General features: G+C 38.3%; 2 protein-coding genes across 2 annotated transcripts; both read right to left on the bottom strand.

Moving 5' to 3' along the window:
- Positions 1 to 559: 559 nt before the first annotated feature.
- On the bottom strand, positions 560 to 1,182 carry LOC126626935 (histone H4-like). The gene has a single exon (XM_050296336.1). It carries the CDS (start codon positions 1,046 to 1,048, stop codon positions 737 to 739), a length of 312 nt encoding a protein of 103 aa, XP_050152293.1. The 5' UTR covers positions 1,049 to 1,182; the 3' UTR covers positions 560 to 736.
- Positions 1,183 to 8,009: 6,827 nt separating this feature from the next.
- On the bottom strand, positions 8,010 to 9,246 carry LOC126625554 (homeobox-leucine zipper protein ATHB-8). The gene is made up of 4 exons (XM_050294616.1): positions 9,172 to 9,246; positions 8,519 to 8,674; positions 8,346 to 8,420; positions 8,010 to 8,201 (listed from the first exon to the last, which is right to left on the bottom strand). Exons 2-4 carry the CDS (start codon positions 8,630 to 8,632, stop codon positions 8,010 to 8,012), a joined length of 381 nt encoding a protein of 126 aa, XP_050150573.1. The 5' UTR covers positions 8,633 to 8,674; positions 9,172 to 9,246.
- Between the last annotated feature and the right edge of the window lie 9,511 nt (positions 9,247 to 18,757).

The following is an 18,757-nucleotide window of genomic DNA, read 5'->3' as shown; positions in this document are numbered from 1 at the left end:
GGTCCCGGACCCATCCTAACCATTGTGTAAGAAACTTTAACAGTTTTAAGCTTACAATTGTAGAACCGTAAAACATAAAGAATAACATGAATTGTTCTCATGAAGAAGTTGAGTCGAAAGACATGGTATCTTATATTTTTCTAATAGTTTTGTTTGTTTTGTTTTTGTGGATTAGTAAAACTCAAGAATGAGGTTTTAAAATCAACTTTAATGTTATTTCTAAATCTACCTAATCAACTATTATTTGCACCCTACCTTTTCTATTAAAATATTCAAACCAAATTTCTTTGTATTTTCTTCTCATAATTTCAATTTTTTTTATTGGTTACCTTGCCCTCCACCTCCTACTCTTGTATTATACACTTTCTTTGATTCTCTTTATTAAATTTAATAGGTACTTTAATTTTGTGAAGATCACTTCAATTGCTCGTACTATGAGTTCAAAAAAACTTTTCAATACATATATAAAAAACCCTTCATCACAAAGAATTCTAACTCCATCATTGGGTGCACAACAAAACCAATCCAACAATTCAGTAATCCAAATTGTGCACAATAATTCTCTTAAGTAATACATCTTCATTGATGGCATTGGAAGTGGAAAGGATCCGATTGGAATTACATATTCAAATCGATCTTACGCATTCAAAATTAACAAGCAAATTCATCAGATCATAACAAGTTTTACAAAAAGCCCCAAATTTAACCAGAAGGATTCGATTCAAAACATCTTGAATTAACCTCCGAAACCATAAAGGGTTCGTCCCTGCCTCTTTAGAGCGTAGACAACATCCATGGCGGTCACCGTCTTCCTCCTGGCATGCTCGGTGTACGTCACAGCGTCACGAATGACGTTCTCCAAGAAGATCTTGAGAACCCCTCTGGTTTCTTCATATATGAGGCCGCTTATGCGCTTCACACCTCCTCTGCGAGCGAGCCTTCGTATGGCGGGCTTGGTGATCCCCTGGATGTTGTCCCTCAGCACCTTCCTGTGCCTCTTGGCTCCGCCCTTACCCAGCCCCTTCCCTCCCTTTCCTCTCCCTGTCATTTTCCCGGAAAATTTAAATTTTCTGACTTCCCAAACAAATTTGTTGTGAAAGTTGAAGTGAATCTGTTGAATGAAGAATTGACTAGGAAGGGGGGGTTTATAGTGGGGAGCGGAATCGAGCGATCTCTGAATTTTTGGCGTTGCCGCCTCAGCTGAGCTTTGTGCGCGGATTTTCCTTTTCTTTTTTTTTAACTGGCGCCGTTGGATCGAAATTTATCGACGGCTGGCCAGGTCGATCCTCGTGAATGAAATTGTACTAACTGAATAGTTTATTATGGGCCATCTAACGGCTGAAATAAGATATTGAAAGAGTACTTGGATCGTGTAAATACGGTTTCGCCACTGCCGCTGTTTTTTTTTTTTTCTTCTTCATTTTAATCTTAAATAGGGTAAATATGATCCCATTTAAGTATGAGTTTTTATCGTTTATAACTAAAATTTAGTCTTTACTTTCAAAAATATCAATCTTTATAATATCTTTCAAATATAACAGAAAATCAGCTTGAACAGACCTAAATACCCTTAAAATAAAACCAATTTACAAAAGCTAAAACATGTTTGATCTTCTGTGTTTGTTCAAAGATGGAGACTAGAACTAAATAAAATGAAAATAGACAGAGACTGCAGAGGGAGCGCCTCTACAAGTTCCACCGGTATATAGTTGAGTTAATAGGATAGCAATTATAAGAGGATTAACGTCTATAATTTTTTCAGTTCCATATAAAAAAAAAATTTGGTTCCATACAGTTATGAGTTCGTATATATTAGCGTTAGTTTCTTGCAATTAGGTTTTAACTTTTAAGATATACTATGTCTTTTTTTTAGTTAAAATTTGTCTTTTCAATTTGATTGGTATATTTCAGCTTGGTTTCCTTAGTTTTATGTTCTAATTTCTTTTCTTTTATTGTTATTTCGTTATTGAATTTCAATTTTTTGTGAGGGAATCATAGTGGTTGTTTGGCCTTAGTATCTACAGTATAATAAAGTATTATTATTTTGTAAAATTGTTGTAACCGAAATGATGGAAGTTCCCATCAGGCTACCTGCAAATTAGAAAGAAATCGAATTAGATTTTGGTGTATATGTTTAAAGTTGTTGAAATAGGGCTCGGCTTGAAGACTTGGTTTATTGTACAGGGGAAGAAGATGAAGAAGGGATGGCGAGGGAGCATCCCAATAACACGAGTTTTAATTTTATGGGTATTAGCTCATTTCAATCAGATTTTTTGCTATATTTAAAAGAATTTATAAAAACTGACATTTGTGAATTTAGAGAGTAAATTTTGGTTGGAATTGATAAATACTCTTTAAGTACTGTATGCTTCATATATTACTTTTTAAATTTTCACAACGTCATACATTAAAATTTAATTAAAATATCATACATTTGTTACAAATTTGTTAAAGAAATCGTTTACATGATGATGTAACAAGATAAAAATAAGTTAAAAATAATTATTTAAAGTAATTATTTAATATAATTTTGAAATAACAAAATAATAATAATAGGCCCCACATCCTTCTTCTCTAGCCAAACTTACACCATCTCCAACCGAGGACTAGGCCAAAGGACTCGTGGGCCTCACGGAATCTGAAAGGGCCAAAGGTTGGTCCAAATGAGCCAGCCAGCCAGCACCGGGCTGGGCCAAAAAACTCACCATTCCTGTCGGTTATATCCGACAAGAATTCTTAGCCAAAATTCAAATGCAACGGCTAGCTGATGTTAGCTAGCCGTTATTTTTTAATTTTGTTTTTTTACAGTTTTAATTTTTATGTTTTTTTTTTACAAATTTTTTTTCCTATAACTTCATTTTTTAAATTCTATTTTTTTCTATAACTTCTATTTCCAACATTTGTTTCATATTTTTTTTAAATTCTATTTTTTCCTATAACTTCTATTTTACAAAATTTGTTTCATATTTTTTTAAAATTCTATTTTTTCCTATAACTTCCTAAGCCACTATACAACATTAAATTAAATTAAGTAACATGAAACAACATTAAGTAATATGAAACAACATTAAATTCTCATTTTTTCCTACAAATTTAAGTTGTTGTAGTTTTTAAATTTAATTTGTAGTTTTTAAATTTAAGTTGTAGTTTTTAAACATAAGTTTGTAGTTTTTAAATTTAAGTTGTTGTAGTTTTTAAACATAAGTTTGTAGTTTTTAAATTTAAGTTGTTGTAGTTTTTAAATTTAAATAATAAATTATGTTTGGCCCTCGGTTGGATATGATTTTTTGTGGCAGGGCTAAAACAAGCCATATGGCCCTTTGGCTCTCGGTTGGAGATGGAGGCAAATATGGTAATGTACTATTCATTAAATATTAATATCTTGGAGGTCCAGAAGGCTAAAACTAGTCATCTGGCCCTCGTTCGGTTGGAGACCACACCTTGCAACCCAACTTCTCAAATTCGTCGCGGGACCTCTCTCAATCCTATCCTACCCCCTCCCTTTTCCACAAGCCACCCAATGGGGTAAACTTCTGGCAAGATAACGACACGCCGTTGAGTTTCAAAACGCCATTAGACAGGGTGATGTTGATCGAAAGCCCCACCTGATTAGTCCTCAAAAACAACTTATTTAACATATGTTTAGCGGATGTAATTACAACTTGTATGACACTACAAATTTTAAAAGATGATGTATTAAGTTCTAATTGTACACTAACTTCAGGGTGAAAAATGCAATTTATCCTAATTTTTCTTAAGGGTAAACTGCCTATACCCCCAAACTATTACAAGATTGTTGTTAAACACACACCCCCCCCCCCCCCCCCCAAAAAAAAAACTACTTTTTTTGCTGATTTTCTCCCTTAACTAGTACGAAACAGCCAATTACTCCCCTATTGCTAGATTTTAGAGAATTTTATCCAAAAATGTGTTAAGTGGTGTAAAAGTAACTTATGTGGATGGTGAAGAACCTTCTGAAGCACAGGTTGACATTGATGAATAGCAGATATGAACAACGCAAATATGCCAGTGCCTAAATTCATGGATTTAGTGAGATAGAAAGACAAGTTTGTCCTCATGCCTTTCACATGTCACCACTTAAAATGAAATTTGGATCAAATTCTTTCAAATCTAACGGTAAAGGTTATTAGCAATCCTATAATAATTCAATCTGTTTTTATTGGAGGATAGTCTAATATTGATTCAATTTGAATTGTTGAAAGAGAGATCCAAATTCAGATGCATAAAGGGAGCACAACTCCTCTAATTAATTGGTTGATGACAATGCTATTATGTTCCTGCACTAGAAATTTTTTGCTCAAAACTTTAAATAAGTTGCTTGATCTACTACCCCAGCCCTTAATTTTGTCAAGTTGAACAGTAGGGCACACACGTTCGGTGATGTGCGAGTCAACCTTGAATGCAATTGCTAAGCATAATCTTTTAGGACTCGTAAAAAAAATAAACTTTAACGAAAAGCTCTCGATACTGTTTATTTTAATGAAAAACCATATTTTTACACTAAAAAGTCAATTATGGTACTATTTACTTTACCGTTTATTTTGTCCTTATCATTAAAATTCAAAGTTTTCAAATTTTTTTTTATTAGTTTTTCTTAAAAACAAAAGCACAAATAGATTTTTTTGGCACAAAACATTTTTTATTTTTTATTTTATTAAAGTACGAACTTTGCGTCGATAATGTCAATAATGCATTTGAGATAACATCGATATGTTTTGATGTTGACCTGCTTTCTACCCATGGTCTAAAATATCTATAATATCCCGATATTTTTATCGAAATTTCCGTGTTTTTGGACTACCGATATTTCCGATATCATCGATATTTTAGACTTTGCTAAGTCACTCATGCATCTTACCATGCAATGTATAAAGTGTAAAATATTGTATTAATTCATTATATATAAATGATTATGGTGTGTTTAAACTTCTTTCATTAATTACTACATATTTTCTACACTCACAATGTTTGCCAGCTCGCTATATACTTAAATCAGTTATATCTATCATGCAATGCATTTTCTTCTAATTTTTTGTGATAAACTAATAGATAATTGACTAAATAAACATCCTGCAAAGTTTCAATAAAAATTTCCAAGTTTTTATTATAATTTCCGTGGTTTTTATTTAATTTTTATCGATATCAATAATATCCCAATATTTCCATCGAAATTTCTGTGTTTTTAAATTACCGATATTTCCGATATCATCGATATTTTATACCTTGTTTCTACCAAACGCCGAAAATGTCAATAAGCTATTGGACTGCCTTTTTTTTTTTTTTTTTTTTTTGAGAGGGCTGCCGTGAGATTCTTCTTCCCACAAAGTTTTCAGTGGCGCTTCTGCCTTTCATTAGTGGGCCTCCTATTCTTTTTCATGAAAAGATATGACTGTTTTGGGATGGAAGGCATTTCTGTAGAAGCCCCATAATGTTTGAAAAAGAAAGCATGAAGGAAACATGGAAAAAGGAGCGGCGAGGATCCTTTTCATGAGGATCCGATGATCATAACCGTTTATCATATATCATGTAATAAAAAATTATTTAAAATTTAAATTTTAAAATTAAATATAAATAGTATCTAACGAAAACTGACCGCACGATATACGATGAACGGTCACGATGGATCCTTTTCCGAAAACATGAGTAAGTGTGACGGAAAAAGTCTATCTTATCACCAGTTATATACAATTATATGTCAATTTCTTTTATTGCGTATTTTTATATTAGCACAAGTTTTATACAATTATGTGTCTACTCTCGTCACTTGTCACGTGACAAGAGAGATAACCATGTGATTGTACACAACCAGTGACGTCCAAATATTTCTCGAGTAGGATGACCTGGGAAAAGTTAGGGTTACAATGGACATATTTCTGAGCAACTGAGCTTGGTTCATGATTAAGAACAGATGCTAAGAAAGTTTGCATAGACTCCTAAAGCATATTTAAGCTCCTTAATCTCTCCACCAAGAACATGGTTCTTTGTTCCCCATTGCACCCACAAAAAAGAACAGAATCAAATTCCCTTTCTCTCCACTTTCATAGGAACTTCAATTCTACTTTGAAAGACAATGGAGTCTGTAGTTGTCCATCAAGCACTTCGGAAGTATGCCCATTATTATTCGATGATTTGATCATGTATCTGCATTATTACGATTTATTAAGAGTTCCACACCATTAGTTAGATGACTAGCCAAACGCACAAAGGTAGCTTGTGTAGTCATTTGTGCTGATATCATATATGAGGCTAGGGTTCGCTGCCTTGTTCGGGTTCACTAAGCCTCCTCCATAATAAAAATGGATACGCAACCTTCTGCTCTGCCCCTTCAGCAAAGACTGCCTCTCCAAATGGATCTGCAAAAGAAGAAAAAAGCTTTGTTTATTATTAATGTGCTGACCTAATCTCGAAACCATCCAATTTCACTACATTACTGACACTTGCTAATCGCTTGGACACTAAGTATTATGGTTGTAGATCAACCTATTGTGACTAGTGCTGATTTCATTGCATCAGGGGACCAATCAGGGTGCAATGAATTTAGAAGTGCCACAATGCCTGCAATGTGAGGAGTTGCATGTCCTCCATAGCGGATCATAAGAACTGGTTGCTAACATATTCACACCAGGCGCGGCTATATCTGGCTGCGATCAACTAAAGCTATTTTCAGCTGAATCTAAGGGTGCATTGCTTACTATATCTGGCTGCCACAAATAGTAAAGCCTTGTTGCTCTTACTCTTCACCCTAAGGAAACCCATTCTCCCTCCCTCCCTCCCTCTCTCTCTCTCTCTCTCATAATTACATACCAATGAAGGATTAATGAAGCCGCAGCTAACCGAAGAACATTTTCTTATGTAATTGTATGTCTTTTCATTGTTGTATCAGGTGACTGTTAATTCATGTAGCAGTCTTTTCTTAGTTAGGTAGCTTCATTACTAGTCGCACGATTTGCGTGAATAACAAGGATTAAACACACAGGTCCCATTGAGAGAGATGCGCAGAGGATCTTAACTTGATTTTAGAAGAGCAACTTGTATGGTACGGGTACACCACTTAGGTGGCGTCCTATGCTAATGCTACAAAGACACATGAAAATAGTACATATTTATTTCATTCCAATCATTTACATTGAACGAGTCCTGAAGATAGTATTTTGGGGTGTTTGTATCGCACATGCATGTACTTACTAGAGAATGACAAGTCAAAGCTTGAAAGGTGGTTTATAGATGAACTGGATTGAAGTCTTCATTCGTGATTCTCTACCCAAATTGATCAAACCCAACTTTCGTAGGCTGGTTTTGGTTTTGATGTAGCTCAAGTATTGCACACACATCAGTACTCGTATGAATGTATCGTATGAATGTATGTCACGCAATGCGCCTTAACAAGCACTCGTTGAGGCATGTCAGGGGAACGTATAAGTACTGTTTTACGTGCAAAGCATGCCAGGGAAGCTATGATTGCTTTTGATGCCAACATCTTAATGAAGGAAGAAAGCTTCTAGTTTCCCAGACTTTCACGTTCATTATTAATCACTACTTATCCGAAGGTTTTTGTGTTTGCAAAGACTTGACAACCTCCTCAACTTACTAGTGCACTGCACACAAAGATTGGCTTTTAAGATTCGTGGCCAAAGAAATGATAATGTAAATGGGAATATAAGTGTAATATAAACAAATCAACTCGGTAATTTTCCTAACTTCTACGTTTTATGGAATCCAGGAGCGTCAATATCCATTTGTATAGTGCAAAATTTGCTACGGTCGAATGATATTATCTTCACTTGTAGGGCTGGTTCGGTATGAGATACCAAACCGAAATTAGTATCCCTAATCTCAAACCGAAATTTTTTGGGACGGGAATTTGAAGACCAATCCCAAACCAAATTTTCGGGAATCCCGAAATATTTTCAGGATTTCGGGACAAATCAAGAATCCCCAATTGAAATATGAAATTATGAATTGTTCTTCAAATACATTCTACTGCCAAACTATTTAAATTCATTTAATACTCCAACAAGGTGAAAGTTGATTAACCATTCTAACAAATCATAAGGGGAAGAAATTGTAACGCACTTGCTCAATCTCTGACTAAAAGCACGGAGAGCTGCAGGCCTTCTTCCCCAACCATCGGAATTAGGCTGAGAAACTTCTTGAGATATCTGCCTCAGGTTGCGTAATGCCTGAAAGGAGAAATATGTCCACATTATAACACAAGATGTATGAAGCTTCATCCTTTCTATGGTTCTAACTTGTTTTAAACATTCTCAACTAACAAATTTTAACATCCAAACAAGATGACATCGATCAGGAGAAAACAATCTTACTGCCATAGTTGTCTTCTGAGCAAGAAGTGTTGATGACTCATAAGGCGGGCACAACACTTCAGGTACACTCCAAGGCTGGTTTAAGCAATCAAATTAACAAGTCAAAATTGTGATCAATCAAGCCAAGGAAATGACATTGCTTCAATATACAAAAGCCAGACTGCTCTGCATACCTCTAAATCCATATGATCAACAATGTGAAGGATCAAGCCACCACCTTCACAAGGTCTAATTAGATACCCGCTCGACAGCATTTCCGGTCTCAATAAATTCTGCACTGGTGGCATGCTAGGACCATTCTGTGTATTGTTAAGTGATCTTTCACAGACCTACCAACAACAATTACAGTATAAGAACCAAATTAAAAGTGCTTGAACTGGAAAAAGTTACAAACAAGTAACACCAAATTATTGAGTGCTCATGTAAAGGAAACAAGGACATCTGTTACAAAGAAATTACATTGGATATGAAATAATGTTTAGGGTAGTAAAGAAATTACATTGGAGATGAACTAATGAAACTCACTATAAAGTCCAGTTATAATTTGTACATAATACCCTCACTCTCGTACATACAAAGTAGGCCACTAGAAGGAAGTCTTGCAATTTAATACTGTATAATTAGAATTGTTAATAACCTCACTCTCATACGTATATAATAGCCTCACTCCTAAATCCAAAAAAAAATTCATAAACCCTAACCTAATGGTAAACATAAATATAGAAATTAAATTAGGGCTACAATCAAGAACATCCAATCCAAAACATGAACAAATTTCACAAACCCTAATCTAGAATTCGAACCCTAAATTAATTCCAAATTTTACCTGATTTGGGAGAGCATCGGTGCACAATGCACTGGATGAAGAAGACTCTCAGACTTTGAGTGTCTGATAGAGAGAATCGTGTGAGAGAGAGAGCAATGGTTGTGGCTCTGTGTGGTAAAGGAAGGCTCCATAGTGACGGATGAGAAGTCGGGAGAGAGAGATTCAAAATTTTTGGCCCAAATATAATCGGTGCCACACATGCAAGCTTTTGCTTGCTCAATTCTCTCCTGATGTGGGACAAATATAATGGGTGCCCCAAATATAAGCTTCCTATTAGAGATGATAAATGTGCATTTACACATGGTAAATGTGCATTTAATTTAAGTTGTAGTTTTTAAATTTAAATAATATGTTTGGCCGTCGGTTGGAGATGGTTTTTTGTGACAGGGCTAAAACGAGCCCTATGACCCTTTGGCCATCAGTTGGAGATGGTAAAGCCATCTCTAACCGAAGGTTGGCTAGATGACTCGTTTTAACCCTCTGACCCTCCAAGAAATTAATATTTTAATGAACAATACAGGGCCATATTTACATCCATCTCCAACCGAGGGCCAAAGGGCCATATGGCTCGTTTTAGCTCTGTCACAAAAAACCGTCTCCAACTGAGGGCCAAAGGGTCATAGAGCCAAACATAATTTATTATTTATGTTTGTACCATACTTGACCAATCTTGAAACTACTGAGCACCGGTCAACGTTATACCGTCAAGGACCCAGAAGAGTTTCCCTCTAACCAAGAGGCCAATCACAGCGCGACACGTGTCGACATCAGAAGCCAATCATAGCGCAACACGTGTCGACATCAGAAGCCAATCATAGCGCGACACGTGTCAACATCATAAGGCAATCACAACATGACACGTGTCAATGTCAGAATGAAACTAGAAACTCTCTTCTATAATAGAGATCATTCTCTCACAATATTTCCTAATGTCATTTATACTAAATCATTCACTAGTACTCATTAAAGGAGAGCTTGAACCTATGTACTTGTGTAAACCCTTCATAATTAATGAGAACTCCTCTACTCTGTGGACATAGCCAATCTGGGTGAACCACGTACATCTTGTGTTTGCTTCCCTGTCCCTATCCATTTACATACTTATCCACACTAGTGACTGAAGCAATCTAGCGAAGGTCACAAACTTAACACTTTCTGTTGTACCAAAGTTCTCAATGATTTTGTGCATCAACATTTGGCGCCGTCTGTGGGAACGACACTTATTCCCACTCTCTTCAACTTTGCCAAGCTGGTTTCCTCCATTCATACACTCTCTTTTGACCAGGCATCCCTTTCCAACATGGGGAGCAAAGGAAGCCACAACACACAGAATGACACCCCTTTCGCACTTAGTGTGAAACAACGAAAGAAGGAAGGAAAGAGGGTTGCTCTTCAAGCTAAAGTCGATGACCTAGAAGCTCAAAACAACAAGATAGCAATGAAGAATGAGGTCCTCCAGGAGCAGTATGAGAAGCTCTTTGAGACGCTCCACGAAACTAGGCGTACTCAAACACGCGAGCTCGTTGCCTTTGCGGACATCAACCATCATCTGGGTTCCCCCCAGCTTGGAGGGTCACCTCCCTTCGACATGGGTATCCCTGATGAGGAACGAGCTAATCATCAAAACATTGATCAACATGAGACTTCTCTCAACCCAGATGATTCGACCCGAAGCAGAAGAAATGGAGGAATACACCTTCTTGCAGAAGGGTTGGAAGGATCGAAAGCCGTTTATCATGACTGCCGAGACTTCCTAAAGCAACGTCGAGATAATCCCTTCCACATATGCTTGAAGATCAATGACCCAAGGGTTTCTGAAAGACTCGGCCCCCTCCCACGACCCAGGCCAACTTCCAATCTAGGGAAGGAACGACAGGTCCAAGAAGAACATGAAGGTACAAGGGACTCTGAGGTATTCCGACAGACTCGCCTTAGAAGTCAGTACGGCGAGTCCAAGAAAAAAACCACACGCCCTTGTTCAAATTTTCCTACTTCCAAGAGGCGATTGAGACTTACGAAAGAAAATTCCGTGGTACATAACTCTACTCAGGACCCTCTTGTCATACAGCTCATTGAGGAAGTAAACAAGTTGAAGGCCGAACGTCAGGCCGAGATACCTGACTGGAACCAACCTAGGCTTGGCCCTGTCACAAGAAGGATCATCGACACCCCCTTCAAGCGAAGACAAAACAAAAGCTTGGTTTACAACTATATACTGGAAAGGAGGACCCAATTGAACACCTTAACCTCTTTGAGTCCACCATGGCATATCGGATGCACACCGACGAAGAGCGATGTCTTCTCTTCCCCTCCATCATCTCTGGCGGAGCTCTAAACTAGTATTGCCGTCTTCCACCTGAGACAGTAGACTCATTTGAGGAACTGAGGAAACTGTTGGTTTCTCAACACATCTTTCAGACCGATCGTTTGCATTCTACCGATGACTTGTACATTATTTGCCAGAAGCTGGACGAGTCACTACGATAGTATGCCGGTCGCTTCAGCCATGAGTTTTCTCGTTGCGCTGAGATAGATGACAAAACCGCCCTCAAGGCCTTCACGGTAGGCCTACGTGATTGTTTCTTCAAGTACATGATCAATGCCAACACTTGGAAGACTTACTCTGAGGTGATGGCACAAGCTTATAACCACGCCTCCGCCGAAACAAGGACATACCAAGGGAACCCCCATATGGTTAACCCTTATCAACAAGTGGGAAGTGGAAGTCAAGTTCTACCAAGTGAGGAGATCTTGGCCATTCAGACACTAATTGCATCATCTCCTGTCTCATTTAGCTACTCGCTAAGTCACCAAACGTATATGTCTCTTGGCAAGAGGAAGGATTTTTACTCTCAGCAAGCCCATTACAACAAAAGGGATAAAAGTTCATATCAAGACAACTAGGGGTGAATGTACCGTCAACTATTATAACTATGGGACCAAGCCTCACTCTTTCAAAGTGGAAGACTAGGTACTGAAGGAAATGCTATTATAAGAAAGCATACACATTACAAATGTTTTGATTCTCAACCGCTTGAGATCTTTTGTCACACAAGCCATTCGGCAAATATTTAAAGAAGAGGGAATTCAGATAACTTCTTCTGAGTCTTTTGCGTTCCTAGCACTAGAACACTTGGTCTACGCTGACCTACCCTTATATTCTAACTCAGAGCTTCAACATGCATACTTTGACACAAAGTATGTGATACTAAGTGTTACAACCAACATGGTTCACATATCAAAAGCATGGATCCCTTCATGCATAACAAAACATTCATAAGCATCATTCATATCAATCAACATAAACATCATACATTCCAACACATTCATACATAAACATTATACATTCCAACACATTCATACATAAACATCATACATTCCAACACATCCATACACAAGCGAAATGTGCTTCGAAAGGGTTCAACATATTTTGTGTCTTCGACACTTGCTACAATGTGCCTCAACACCTTACCCTTATTCTCACCAACCAGGTGATGAAATGTGAAGAAGTAACTCATCTTCATGCTGCCAAACAGGTGATGAAATATACAACCCGTACTCTAATATCATTTGGCAACTTGCCACTTATGCCACTAACCAGGTGAAGAAGGAACTCATCTTCATGCCACCAACTAGGTGATGAAATGTACAACCCGTACTCTAATATCATTTGGCAACTTGCCACTCATGCCACCAACTAAGTGAAGAAGGAACTCATCTTCATGCCACTAACTAGGTGATAAAATGTACAACCCGTACTCTAATATCATTTGGCAACTTGCCACTCATGCCACCAACCAGGTGAAGAAGGAATTCATCTTCGTGCTACCAACCAGGTGATAAAATGTACAACCCGTACTCTCCTTCATGCCACCAACCAGGTGATGAAATGTACAACCCATACTCTAATATCATTTGGCAACTTGCCATTCATGCCACCAACCAGGTGATGAAATTTGATGAAATGTGATGAAGGAACTCACCTTCATACCACCAACCAAGTGATGAAAGCAACTCACCATTCATTCCACCAACTAGAAAACGAGTGGTACAACTTGTACATGTGAACTCCTAACATTCACAAATAATAAAAAACCCTCAAGTTTTACAACTCAACTAGGGGAGCACTTATGCCCAACAAGAGTTATAGTCACCAATAAAGTCTTATTGCAAGCCAACAACAACTTCAGTGCATGGCATACGAAGATCAAGCTATTCAGCCCTCTTGCATCTGCTTTAGACATTTCCCCTCTGTAACAATGCAAACACTATAACTCGTAGAAAGCTTCACACACTCTTGATCAAGACAGTGTGAAGCAAAACCATTTTATGGTGCCAACAAGAGCTTCATCAAATGAGTTCAACCACAATTCTCAAAAGCTTCGCACACTCTTGATCAAGACAGTGTGAAGCAAACCCAATTTATGGTGCCAACAAAAGCTTCATCAATGGAGGGCAACCACAATTCTCAAAAGTTTCACACACTTTTGATCAAGACAGTGTGAAGTAAAATCAATTTATGGTGCCAACAAGAGCTTCATCAATGGAGGGCAACCACAATTCTCAAAAGCTTCACACACTTTTGATCAAGACAGTGTGAAGCAAAACCAATTTATGGTGCTAACAAAAGCTTCGTCAAAGAAGTTCAACCACAATTCTCAAAAGCTTCACACACTCTTGATCAAGACAGTGTAAAGCAAAACCAATTTATGGTGCCAACAAGAGCTTCATCAAAGGAGTTCAACCACAATTCTCAAAAGCTTCACACACTCTTGATCAAGACAGTGTGAAGGAAAACCAATTTATGGTGCCAACAAGAGCTTCATCAATGGAGGGCAACCAAAATTCTCAAAAGCTTCACACACTCTTGATCAAGCCAGTGTGAAGCAAAACCAATTTATGGTGCCAACAAAAGCTTCATCAAAGGAGTTCAACCACAATTCTCAAAAGCTTCACACACTCTTGATCAAGACAGTGTGAAGCAAAACCAATTTATGGTGCCAACAAAAGCTTTATCAATGGAGGGCAACTATAATTCTCAAACCTTCGATGCAAATTCAAGACTGTTCGAAGCAAATTCAATTTATATGGTTCATCCAAACCTTCAACTACTACAAGGTGTGGCTTGCATCACAATCTCTTGCTCAACAGTGTGGAAGCAAAATTTGTATATGTTGTCTCTCCCACATTTTCAAATTGCTAGTTTCCCAAAAACAAAAAAAAAATTGGGAAATTCAACAAAAGCTTCATCAATGAAGGACAACTACAAATTCTCAAAAGCTTCACACTATCTTGATCAAGATAGTGTGAAGCAAAATCAATTCATGATACCCAACAAAAGCTTCACCCATAAAAGCTTCACCAACAAAAGCTTCATCAATGGAGAACAACTACAAATTCTCAAAAGCTTCACACTATCTTGATCAAGATAGTGTGAAGCAAAATCAATTCATGGTACCCAACAAAAGCTTCAACTCCAAAGCTTCACCTACAAAGCTTCAACTCCAAAGCAAGCAAAATCAATTTATGGTACCCAACAAAAGCTTCAACTTCACAGCCTCACCTACAAAGCTTCAACTCCAAAGCTTCACCTACAAAAGATTCACCCATAATAGCTTCACCTACAAAAGCTTAAAGCTTCACCAACAAAAGCTTCACCCACAAAAGCTTCCCCCACCACAAAAGTTTCACCCACAAAAGCTTCCCCCACTATAAAAGCTTCCCCCACTACAAAAGCTTCACCCACAAAAGCTTCACCCATAAAATCTTCACCCACCACAAAAGCATCACCCACAAAAGCTTCACCTACAAAGCTTCACCTACAAAAGCTTCACACTATCTTGATCAAGATAGTGTGAAGCAAAATCAATTCATGGTACCCAACAAAGCTTCAACCTCAAAGCTTCACCTACAAAGCTTCAACACCAAAGCTTCACCTGCAAAGCTTTAAAATATATATATATATATATATATATATTTTTTTTTTTTCGAAAATTCAAAATTTCAAAAATTCAAAAATTCGAAAATTCAAAAATTCAAAAATTCAAAAATTCGAAAATTTGAAAGAAAAAAAATTGTCATACCTCCTCTTTTTTGGGCCTAACAACTTTCATAAAAAATATATATGAAGAAGGAGTTTTGGGCTACCACTTAAAAAGGAAATGCCTCATTCGTCAACTCCCTCGACCGGAGACTTAGGGGACTCCTACCATATGCTACTGCACCTTGATACTCGGAAGTCTCACGACCACTCAGTGACTTGGATTTTTCAAGTCTCCAAATGAGAAGTTTTCCTCACTCAGGAAATTAAGGGAGCACTACCTCAACCTACATGCTTCACTCACAAAGCTTCAACATAAAAGCTTCAACAAAAGGAAAAATTCAAAGAACTTAGTGAAGAAGGCCTTGGTGTATATAACACAATACGTTGAAATGAAGCAAAACTTGTTTATTGATATCTCCGATAAGTTACAAATATGTACATATACATGAATCAAAATAAACAAACAAGAGGGAGTCTTCACAAAGGTTGCTCAAGAGAAGTCTCAGCAGTCGGCAGAGCCCCAGAAAGATGAGGCATCAGAGGGTGATTATTCAGAGCCTCAGTACTAGGCAGAACCACAGAAGGAGGAGGCACCAAAGGTTGATCATTTGGAGCTTCCTTACGCGGTACAGCCCCAGAAGACGATGGCAATAAATGCCTTTGGAATAAACCCATAAACCTCTAATGATCAAGTAAAATCTGACCATCAGATTCCTGCAGCTGGTCGAGCTTCCTCTTCATGTTTGTAGCATAGTCATGTGCAAGCCTATGCAACTGTTTATTATCATGCTTGAGCCCTCTGATCTCCTGTTTGAGACTTACCACTTCAGCTGCCAATGATTCAACTTGGCGGGTTCGAGCAAATAGGCGTTGGGCCATATTAGACACAAAACCTGCACACTGAACATTGAGAGCCAAAGAATCCTTAACAGCCAACTCATCAGACCGTTTGGAAAGAAGTCTGTTATCTTTGGGAGTGAGAAGGTTCCTGGCCACCACCGCAGCGGTCATATCATTCTTTATCACATAGTCCCCAACGGTAAGAGGACTAGTAGGGGATAAGAAGGATGGGCGTCATATGTTGTCTTGAGAAGGTATGGCTGCCTCTTTACCAAAATTCAAGTCAAAACGACGGTCGGATGGGCCAGACATTCTCAGAAATGATGAAGGAGAAATGAGGTGCAATAAATCTCTGAAATAAGAGGAAAATTCCTACAAGCAATAACTCTCTGAATGTACTTTTTGCACACAATTGGTGCCCTTATAAAATAAAGGGCAACATGGCTGTTGGTTAAAAAATCGAAGAGGCACCACTCTCCGGATTCCTAAGAAGCACCACTTTCCACACGCAACATCAGATCCCTGGGTACCACAGATAACTTTACCAAAGATCTCTGACAAAGTTTAGACACATAAATTTTGAAGGTCCAACTACCCTACTATTATCCACAAGGGTAAAGGAACAACACCACTGCTTGATAACTAGAAAATCCCAATGTGTGTCAACCTCCATGGTCCGTGGCAAGGCAGACTGGCAAAAATGCCTAACCTTTACTCACATTCGAGAAAATACTCCCAACAAGATTGCTTGCTCAAAAATCGAAGAGGCACAGATCTCAGAATCTCGAAAACCAGACTCCCAACAGGATTATGTGCTCAAAAATCGAAGAGACAATGCTATCTGAATCTCGAGAGTCAGACTCCCAACATGATTACTTTCTCAAAAATCGAAGAGATACTGCTCTCCGAATCTCAAGAGTCAGACTCCCAACAGGATTACTTTATCAAAAATCGAAGAGACACTGCTCTCCGAATCTCGAGAGCCAGACTCCCAATAGGATTACTTTCTCAAAAATCGAAGAGACATTGTTCTCCGAATCTCAAGAGTCAAACTCCTAACAGGATTGTTTTCTCAAAAATCGAAGAGGCACCGTTCTCCGAATCTCGAGAGCCAGACTCCCAACAGGATTACGTGCTCAAAAATCGAAGAGGCACCGCTCTCCGAATCTCGAAAGCCAGACTCCCAACATGATTACTTTCTCAAAAATCGAAGAGATACTGCTCTCCGAATCTCAAGAGTCAGACTCCCAACATGATTGCTTTCTCAAAAATTGAAGAGGCACCGTTCTCTGAATCTCGAGAGCCAAATCCCCGACAGGATTGCTTGTTTGAAAATCGAAGAGGCACCGCTCTCCGAACTTCGAGAGCTAGATTTCCTTGGATAAAGCTTGTCTGCAATCTTCACATGCAATATCAGCTTTTTAGATACCACATACCACTTTTTTAAAGTGCTTTGACAAAGTTAAAACACGTGAAGCTTGCAGCTCCCACTGCATTGCTATGACCAAGAAGGGTAAAGGAATAGCACTAATACTTGTTGTTAGGGAGACTCCTATATATGTCGACCTCCATCCTCCACAGCCAGGCAGACCTGCAAATAAAAAAATGCTCAACTTTTCTTCACATCCGAGAGGGCACTCTCAGCAGAGTCTCTCGAAATACTCAGCTTCTTTTCCTCCCGATAATACCTCTGCAAACAAGCCACACCAGAGTAAGAGTATCTCATATCATTAGGGTTAAAAGCAAGAGTATCTCATATCATGCTTTTTCCCTGTCTTTTCCTTTGGCCTTGTTCTTACCTGCAAGACAAAAAGAAAGAGAGCAATCAATCAGCACTTGGAATCAAGCTTCCAATCAGAAACTGACTGCTTGGAACCCATTGCATGATTACTTACCTGGCATTGCTCTCGAGTACTCATCTTCAACATCTTATGCTTCCAGAGAAGATACCACATCTGCTTGAGGAACAGATAGGGCAAGTGAGAATGATACAAGGAAGCATGTGGAGACAAGCGTAACAGAACGCGTGCCGATACATCTACTACTTTGTCAACAGCAAAAGTATCACATATCATCAGGGTCGAACGTACTCTAGATTTAATAGACTTGTTTTGACCCTCAAATTCTTGAGTCGGCCTTATACTCTGGAGGAAACCAGAAAACCCTCCAGCCCAATTCAAGAATAAGCATGTGGAAAGTTACTTATTCAAAAGCAAAAGTATCTCATATCATCTCTTTTCCATTTGCTTCTCCTTATCCTTGTTGATGTTTACGACACAAGGAGAATGAGAACAATCCACCGGAAGCCGAAGTCGAACCTCCAATCCAGGTTGCTTGCTTGGAAGTCTGATTGCTTACCTTGTCTGTTACCTCATTCGGCAAATTTCCTACCTCGGCGACTTGGGGGACTCCTACTATAGGGTTTGTATCGCACTTAACCAAGCCCGAAACTACAAGTAAGCTTCAAGTGAAATTGATACATTACTTTGTGCATCTTCATCGGTTAAAGATACCACCCCTGGATGGAGGAAAAGTACTTCCAGAGAAGATGCCACATCTACATATGAGACAGATAAGGCAAGTGAAAATGATACCACACTTCGGTACTTAGAAGTTTCGTGATTACTCAATGGTTTGGATCTTGCAAGTCCCCAACCGAGGAGCTTCCCTCACTCGGGAACTTAGGGGAGCACTGTTTGTACC

The sequence above is a fragment of the Malus sylvestris genome, chromosome 6 (genome assembly GCF_916048215.2).
Source record: "Malus sylvestris chromosome 6, drMalSylv7.2, whole genome shotgun sequence".
Lineage (NCBI taxonomy): Eukaryota > Viridiplantae > Streptophyta > Magnoliopsida > Rosales > Rosaceae > Malus > Malus sylvestris.
The sequence above is the reverse complement of the archived record's forward strand: the minus strand, read 5'-3'. Positions and strand labels throughout refer to the sequence as shown.